Genomic DNA, 9,753 nt, shown 5'->3' with positions numbered 1-9,753 from the left:
CAGAAATGGTGACGGGGGCCCATTTCTCATTTCTGTTTTACACTTTGTTTGGACTGTGAGGTGAGTTAAGAAAAGAAATAAGGGGAACTTACTGATAAGTCCCATGTAACAAGTTCAAAACTCAATTAATCCCAAAACAAAATACTTGCACCAATTAGTCCAACACATTTTTAATTGTTACCAAAAAATCCTTTTTTTTTTTTTTTAATTTATAGACACTGTTCACATCTTACTACCGTCGGACTTCCGTTTAACGGTCGCCGGAGACTCACCGGAATGTCTAGAATATTGCCGGAAAAAAAAAATTAAAAAACATGTTATGAAACTGTAAAATTTTACAGTTTTAAAGAATGTTATAAAACTACAAAATTTTACAGTTTTAAACCATGATTCATTCCAGCACCAAAAAAAAAATTTGAAACTGCAAAATTTTACAGTTTTCACCGCCTGTAACTAAAACTCGAAAACTGCTTGTTCAAAATTCGAAAATTTTCTCCATTAGAACAGAAAAACAGAAGTGTATAGCAGAGAGAAAAAAAAAAAAAAAGAGATCGAAAGGGAAATACGGATGTCTAACCAAATCTGTGTAGATCTACTCAGATCTGATGTAGATCTTAGTAGATCTATATCAGATCTAAGTAGATCCATTCATCTTCTTCGTCGGAAAATATATATCTTCTTCGTCGGAAAATATATCATCTTCTTCGTCGGAGTTGATTTCAATGCTTGGTGGTTATCAATGAACCCCGATCAATGGAGAAAGATATGATCACCGGTGGTCCTCTTCCATGACAAACACGATGATAGAAAAATGTAGAAAAAAAAACGAGAGAGAAAGGGAAGCAAAAAGCAGAGAGAGAGGAAAGGACTTTTGGGTGTAGTGAAAAAGTTATGGGATTAAATGGAGATCACATGTTTCCCATGGGACCTATGGGTAATTTCCCCAAATATAATTTTTTAAGGAAAAAAAAAAGAATATAAATAATTATGATTTATCATCATTATATTTGGATAAATAAAAGAAAAAAGGATGTAATTTTTTGCTTATCTTATTTGAATAGAATAAATAAGAGAAAAGAAAGAAAATGTTACATTTCATTTTATCAAAATAACTTTTCATATTAGTAAGTTATGTTTTCTCATAAGAGTAATTTTAATATTTTTTAAAAAAAAATCATTAAATCCAATTTCTTTTTCACCAAATCTAACCATTTTTTGTGAGAAATAAAATATAGATTTTGTGAGAATTATTTTCTTACTATTTCTCACATACTTAACCATCTAAATAAATAAAAATATTTTATATTCTTACTATTTTTTTTCTTTTCTCACTAAATCCATGTCCCTCCATGCAACGGAGTGTTAATATTTAATAATTCATTTCTCATGGAGACAGTAATAGGTGGACAATCATATTTAAGAATTAGTAATTATTCAATCATTTGATGCTTTTACTTAATTACATATTGAAAAAATTTATTAAAAATTGATAAAATTTAAAAAGACAAAATAAGAGATCCGGAAATAAAAATTAAAAATATTTAAATAATATTCTAATGTTATTATATTTAAAAAATTAAATTATATATATAAAGATATTTAGATATGGGATTGGATTATTTTTGGTTGGATATTCCAATTGGATAGACTAGTTTGACCTTAACTTATTTCGACAATTCGAACTGTTCATCTTGTAAAACCCACCAAGTGGATTATTCATACCAAAACTTCTATTGATCAGATATTAAAAATCACTTGATCGGATCACATTTATGAAATCTCGTGCCAAATGTTATAATTTGATAATAACAATGATCAACCATTACCTGCCACTGTCAAATTTGACAAGAGATAATCCAAAGCAGCACTCCAACAAGAGAACAGAACATAGAATGTGCATCTTACAGTGTAAGCACTACCCTTTTTTCAACCATGTATTTATGTCAATAAATATAGCAAAACAGATTTAGGGTTCAGGAACATAACTCTATAAATACAAACCAAAATAGAAATGAAATCAGCTGCTTGAATCCAACAGAGTTCTTAGGGAAGAACACTCTTGAGTTCCAGCAACCAGTACATGTACCCAGCCTATCTGTATAAGTATACAATATAAGTCGATATGTCAACCTACTATTATAGACAACTTTACAAAGTTAATTATCTCAACCGGGCTCTTCAAGCTGTTCCAAAAAGCAGCAATAATGAAAGCCGCAAAATTAACCAATGCCACCAGATGATGATATCTAATGGAAAACTGCTTTGAGAGCTGAAGCTTTGGCCAAAAAGAGCATCAACTCCTTGATATTGAGCTTCATCGTTGCGTAGAAAACCCGCATCATCATCACAGCTACATAAAACTGTATTACCAAATAAAACTGCTACTATTATGGAGGACTGCACCCACTGCAAAAACAAAACAAAAATGCGGAGCCTGAAAAACCGACAAAAAAGGAGGAAGAACTCCCCAGTTTGTACTATTGGGTCCTTGCAAATGCAAAGATTAAAGAGGGAAGGGAAGGAAAGGGGTGGGAGGAAGCCAGATAAAGCACAAGCAACTAAAATCAGCAGTTTGGGTCAGATGCTTTACGAATGGCAAGCGATGATTGTCGCTAGTAATGGCCTACTTACAATGAGAAGGAACTATGGTGCCCTTAACACTGAAGACCAAAAAAGCCTATCCCAAACGAGGCTTTTTAGCCCCAGGCTAAAAAAGCCAGAAAGGCAAAAAGCCAACCCACATCCCAAACGAACCTTTAGTTTGTCCAATAGTGGTTCAGGATATAGTTGGTTGAATCAGGACTACATTTCTACAGGAGCCAATTGCTTTGCTATCAGCTCTGCACCAAGCCAAAAATTTAACAAGGAAATAGTGCTTAAGATTTCACATTTTCTCCTTTTTCAACAATCAATGGAGTGGTCAAAGACTGATTAAACTTAGTACATTTCTTGTTTCTGACTCATTTCAAATTGAGCCTTTTCAACACTATTAAGCAAAAAACATGGTGTTTGTTTGTCTTCAGATTCAAACCTTCAAGCAAAAAGCAGGACTTCGATAATAGCAGGACATCGCATTTCTCACATCTCAAGTATTGTTATTTGACAAGAAAGATGAATATGACATGCCCATTTGTAACTTTTCATTGTCCCCAATCTAGTTTGTCATATTAACAATTAGCCCCCTAGTTTCAGTTTGCTAGCAGTTCAGACACGATGCTTTGCACTTCAGTTTGGAAGCATCCAGATGGTTCCTTTTCAGGTTATTTACAAATTCTTAATGTATTATTCAAGATCTTAAGAGAAAATTACCAAAGCTAGCAGGATACTTTCAATGCACATGGACTGTTCACAAAACACGAGTTCTACGGTTGAGAGAGAGAGAGAGAGAGAGAGAGAGAGCATAAGATACTTGCACACACACACGTACAAATAAAATGAGGAAAGGAATAAAGAAGAAATTAACATGAATTTATTACAATTGTAATCTTTGTCTAGGTTCTATCAAAAGTGAATTATGGATCTACAGGAGCTTTTTTATCTCCAAATTGGTGACATCATAACAATCACATCTTCATTATAATTAGTAAGGGAGGAATCTACATCATGCAACAAGACTCAAACCCAGGCATCACACCCGGTAAGGGAGCAGTGAGCACCTCATTGCATTTTGCAATGGAACTAATAACTTGGGCACTGCACACTTGGCTATTTGACGTTATTGCTAACATTCTCTGGCTCTTCAAGTCTATTCTAGTTGGATGCCACATAATCTATTTTAAAAATATTACTCCCTCCATCCCATTATGTTTGTCTTTTTTAGGATTTCCAATCTTCTAAGGATTCAATAAATGCATTGGAATTCATATTCAAAGGCATTATTTGCAGGATAATTCTGACTCTTACACCTAGCTTATTGCTTTTGAAATCTTTGACTAGATTCCATCAAAAGTTAATGATGGAACTAAGAGGACGTTTTCAATTAGAATTATATTCCAAAGGTACCAACTTGGTCACATCAGTATAATCGTGTTTGGCAACAGGGATGGTTGTATTCTATAATTCCAGCCATCCTACGTAATGTTCATAACGATGATCCATACTCCCATTCCTTTTCACTTAAAGCTTTACACGCTACATTACCAAAGGAAAACCAGCTGAAAGAATCTACTACTAAAAGCGTGACAAAGAAAAGCATGGCCACCGCACAGAGAAAAGCACGCACCATGTCCTGCGAAGTACAAGAAAACAGAGAGAAAATCAAATAAAAGAAAGATGGGGAGTATAGTAGAAGATACTTACTGGTTCCTTTCACGAGAACATAATTACACAACTTGTGGATACTCTAGGTAGCATTTGCAGCTGATCGATGACCTCTTTTTGCTCCTTTGCATCTCCAAATAGGCTCTTGGAACAAAAAATATTCAGCCTCTCCAAAACGAATGTGTTTTTCAGCAAAAAATTTAGGAAACACACTTCGGTACAATTCCAGTGAAAATTATGAAGGCTCACTGACTTGAGGCAGGCCAAAAAACATTTAGGTACCGGTTTCAAAATCCAATCATCCTCACCAAAGCACACACGAGGGTTAAATCCCTAAATGTTGTAGAAATTCATTAGATAAGTATATGATCCAGAAAATTATAACTGAACTCTAAAAGCTAAGGGATCTACCTCAGCAAAAACAAGAGACTCCAGATTTGGTGAGTATTGTAGCAAGTTCATCAATTTTTTGACAATGTGCTTTTCAATTTCCACACTCAACTCTAAATATGTCAATTTCTGAAATATGGGAAGATGATCCAGCACATTATCTGCAAGAAAAAGAGACTTTGCAAAAGAAAATAGGGGAAAATCACAACTCAGCTCAGCAGAGTAAGAAAATATGCATAAGAGAAATGTAAGCAACAATAGCAACTTTATATTTTGGATAAATTACATTGACCACCCCGGAGGTTTAGAAAAAAGATAACAAAACCCTACAAGTTTGGCATAATTACACTGACATCTCTTTTAGTATGGCTAAAGCGACCAAAACTAACTGCAAATAGTGTGACACATAAACAAACAAGGTAAAATATACATTTCAGTGTTATAGAGATGACAATATCATTTTTCCATCCATACAACTGATAAATTATTGATGAAAAGGGGACCAAATGTTTATGTGAATTAAAATCTTATGGGAGGTCACTGGAATTATACCAAACTTGTGGGGCTCAATGTATTTTGTCCAAATCTCAGGGAGGTTAGTATAATTTACCCTTGTATCTTCTAAGCTAGATTGACATTCAACAAAATTTCTACGGCAGCAGTAGATACCTCGATGGCACCAGTAGATATTCTCATAGATTTAACACTATTCAACCCTCTTAGCAGGTTAACTGCACGATAAGCAATTTCTTTTTGCCTCTCACACATAATTGGAACGTAAATCGATGCATTGACCAATGAAGATAGATTAAAGAGGAAAATCTCATTTAATAGATAACCACTGTACGTCAAAAATATCAGATTTGCTGCATCAATCTTGATCTGACAGCCATTTAGTTCATCTGCTGATCCAAAGTACGGTAGGTCATCTATTGTCAAGCTCTTCAGCGTGGGAATAGAAACAGAAATGCGCTTCAGATTCATCCAATCACAGTCTAATATAGTCAATTCCTGAAGGACAGGGCAGCTAGATAATAGTCTTTGTGTCGAGTCATCATCCAAGAAAGTAACAAGAGCAAGATACAAGGTTTTAAGTCGTGGAAATGAAACACATGTAGGAAGTTCAAGGACACAATTCATTTCTATTTTAACAGCTGTAAGTGATTCACAATAAAAAACACAACAGGGCAATATAAAAGGCTCTTCCACAAAGAGGCAAAGGTCAAGCTCTTGAACTTTTTGCTTGATTGCAGCAGAAACCCATGCATGAATACGAGATGCATTGAAGCAAACTCGACATGAGAGGCGGAACTTTTTCATACTTGATCCATCATGAAAAAGAAGCACCCTTTCGACAAAATTCATGAAACAAGTCATCTCAGGTGGATACAAATCATTCACCTCACTTGAATACAACAATGAATCATCAAAATCCAAAATTGGAACAGAGCTCCACAGATACTTCCATCTTGTCGACAATAAGCAGGTTGCAACAACATCTTTTGTAGGAAGAAATGAGAGGATATGATGAAGAACACAGTCAGGTAAATTGCTGATTTGATCTTCATCCACACTGATATCCTGCACCTCATACATCTTCCGGTGTTTAAAATTATCCATCAAGATGTGCATTTTATGCCTAAGGGGAAGAAAAAAAAAAAAAAAGAAAAAAAAAAGGACCACCAAAAGAACAGAAATTAAGTTAATAGGTATTACAAACTTATTAAGCACAAACCTAAAGCGATAACAAATTGCAATATAGAAGTCAGATGAAAGAACAGATAAGTAAGACCATAATAACAAACAAAATTACAATTCTCAAACATTCACTGACATTGAAAATAGCATATTGGTGGAAAGTCGTATGGTTCAGCCAAAAATGCCCCTAGATGAGCCTTCTCGCAATGGCTGTGTTTTAGGCGAAGATTGGCTATCAAGAGAGGTTGAGAGAGTGGCGTATGATTAGTGAAGTTGGTCATCTTTTTTGCAATCAGGCTGATGAGTTTCATAGGATGATTCGCAAATCGAATTGTGTGATTCAATACAATTCAATAGGTAATAGATGCAAATAGGTTGCATGAATGACAAATTGTGGATGAATCATAGAACCCAATAGTTGAATCGCAAATCAATCGATTCACAGAACCCAATAGGCAATTTTTGTTGCTGCAAAGGATTCGGAAAACCCTTTCTAGGTCTGTAGGGTTATTATATTCAATCGATTGCAAAAACTCAAACGCTATAAAATCATACTTTCTCTTTCTACAATATTCTTGGCCTACTGCTTACATATTTGACTTTATCCAAGTATTTTCACTCAAAAAAATAATCTTTAGAAGACGTCAAATGATATTTTCAAAGAAGTTTGGAGATTTGAGCACCAAATCGGTGAGCTTTTCTATAACATTATTTTTAAAAAGTTTGTTATTGAGTTATTGTTGCTTAGATTAGAAGTTGAGAGTTTGGGTTTGTTTGCTTTTATTAAGAATGATTGATAAGAAAAGTAGGAAAAAAAAATGTAAGGGGCATGATCCTACATGAAACCAATGTATTCTTTTATGAAAAATCTTGAATTCTTGTTTCCTTCAATTTCATCAGGTATTATGTGGATTGTCATAAATCATAGCATAATTGACCATATGATCATCATTCAAAAGAAACTCTTCATTGATTCAAGTACTTTTTGATAAATATAATGTAACTTTAACATTTAAATGCAATGCATAGATATATTCTTCTATGTAAGCTAGCAATTTTGATAGACTCTTGCCGACTCACGATTCAGAAAAAGCAACATTCACAATTTAAAAAAAGACAATTTCGATTCACGATTTGACAACTATGCTCATAAGCACTTCCATACTTTTTTAGTCCAACTATTCTGCCTATATTTGGAAGAAAATTTTGGTCAGAAACCAGGTTAGTAGAAGGCCTCTCTAGTCTCTCTACTTGGAAGCTGGATGAATATTTTGCCTCGTTTTTTTTTTTCCCCCTTGTAGGAGGTGTTTAGGTGGTGTCCTTTGGTTTTGGAACAAAGCTTTGTTTGATTTGAATGAATTTTAATTTACCAATAAATAAACACAAAAGAAAATTAAATCCCCCCTTCCCAAAAAAAAAAAAATTAATTTTGAGAGAAACAACATCAGAGCATCACTAGCTGAATTTAGATCTAAAAAAAAAAAAAGCTCTCCAATGTTCTAGTCAAACTTGTATCAAACTGAGTTTAATTTTTTATTTGTTTTTTAATATCCAAAACAAAAGAGACTCAAAAGTTTACTCAAATATATGAAACCCATTTTGTAGCTTTCAAATTTATAAATCTTCCATTACTCAATCTGTTTTAGTCATATTTCTGCTTTAAACCTGAGTTAGTCCCATCTCAGTGCAGTGCTTCATATCATATCATATCATATCAAATGAAGCTTTTACTACGAACTTTTAAATCAAACCAACATGAAATTTAACACAAATCAACAAATAAATCAACCTTAGACAAACAATAAATCATACTGAACATCAAAATGGCCTCAAACACCGCAAAACTCAGCCAAAAAAAGAGGGGGCAATAGAAACAAACAGGTTTATGCGAGAGAGAGAGAGGACGAACCAGTGATGAGATAGTAGAGAGAGATTGAGACAGTTTTAGGGTGCCTGAGTGAAGAGAAGTTGGGGGTCCATTTGATAGAGAGAGAGAGAGAGAGAGAGAGAGCAATAGAGTCGCGTAGCGAAATGGGTATGTATATCAAGGTCGGTTCACAAGGTAATGGCGGTGGAGAGAGAGAGAGCGAGAGAAATTCGTGTACTGTTCGAACCGCAGAGGAAGAGGGAACGCCGAACGGAGAGACAATCAGGACATTTATTTGTTTTTTTATTATCTGGATATTAGTTTACCCTCTCTTCCTCTTCTGTCTCTGTGGGCCGGGGGCAATTTCGTCTTTTTATGGGTGCACGACTAATGATGAGTGATGAGATATACTTGCTAGATTTGCACTAACCACATCTGTTTAATTTAAAAACATGGTTAAAAGTTATTTTTTTATTTTTTTTATGAGGAGAGAAAATGGGTTAATCTAAAATAGGCCGATATAAATTTGACCCAATCCGATCCTAATTAATAGCTCCAACTCTGGAATTACATTAATTATGAACAATCATAGATTTGGTTTGTCAAAATATGTTTCCATCTTATAGGAAGATGATATAATGTGCATTCTGAAAAAGATATATATGATATATGTGAAAATTCACATTTAATTATTTTTAAAAAAAATAAATAAATTAATTAATTTTATATAGAGTCTATCTAAAATATATATTAGTATAAAAGTTAGTTTTAAATTTACTTAATTCAATCCCTAACAAGAACAATATTAAGAATAATAATTTTATGAGTATTCAATATTTAATGTTTATAAATTATTTTAATTAAAACTCAACATTATTATTATTCTTACGAAATACCTTAGTTAAAAATCTTAGTGTATCAATTTTATGCAACTCACACAAATACACACAAAAAAAATAAAAAAATATAGCAGATTTCGGTGGCAACTTTGCCACGTGTTGAATTGCATGTTATTATAGGGAATGAGAGCCCATTATACTCTTGGAATTGAGAGAAAATGAACTCATAGAATGAAGAGAGAATGATGAGAAAGAGAGGGAGAGAGAGAGAGAGAGAAAGGGCTCAGCTTGATTATCTATATATACATAGGTATGTCTACTCCTCCGGATCAGAGAGGAGAATAGAGGGAAAAAAAAAAAGAGGAAGAAATTTTTGTGAGCAACAAAGTAGTAGGAGAAGAAGAAGAGTGAGAGATTAAGGTTGCATATTTTCCTACCATTTCACTATTCCATTTCAATACTACAACTAGGTAAGAAAACCCTTTCAACCCTCTCATTTTTTTTAATTGTTGAAATTTTCAGATGATAAAATGACTAATTTGTACTTAGAAATTTTTATATATATGTATGTAAATTTTGTGATGTGTATATCAAATATTTGAAAATATTGATAGTCTTAAAGTCATGGTATTATTGTGAAAATAGTCTTGCATGTGTAGTTTATACCATTAAAGAGATGATTGAAGAATTTATTTGGTC

At 33.5% G+C, this 9,753-nt stretch overlaps 1 protein-coding gene across 1 annotated transcript; it reads right to left on the bottom strand.

Annotated features, from left to right (window-relative positions):
- Positions 1-1,965: 1,965 nt before the first annotated feature.
- LOC114297275 (F-box/LRR-repeat protein At4g14103) lies at positions 1,966-8,527 on the bottom strand. The gene is made up of 5 exons (XM_028241672.2): positions 8,258-8,527; positions 5,320-6,289; positions 4,672-4,827; positions 4,300-4,593; positions 1,966-2,406 (listed from the first exon to the last, which is right to left on the bottom strand). Exons 2-4 carry the CDS (start codon positions 6,280-6,282, stop codon positions 4,309-4,311), a joined length of 1,404 nt encoding a protein of 467 aa, XP_028097473.2. The 5' UTR covers positions 6,283-6,289; positions 8,258-8,527; the 3' UTR covers positions 1,966-2,406; positions 4,300-4,308.
- Positions 8,528-9,753: the final 1,226 nt, after the last annotated feature.

The sequence above is a fragment of the Camellia sinensis genome, chromosome 7 (assembly GCF_055761805.1).
Source record: "Camellia sinensis isolate YWXY chromosome 7, ASM5576180v1, whole genome shotgun sequence".
Classification (NCBI taxonomy): Eukaryota; Viridiplantae; Streptophyta; class Magnoliopsida; order Ericales; family Theaceae; genus Camellia; species Camellia sinensis.
This window is presented reverse-complemented; position numbering and strand designations above follow the sequence as displayed.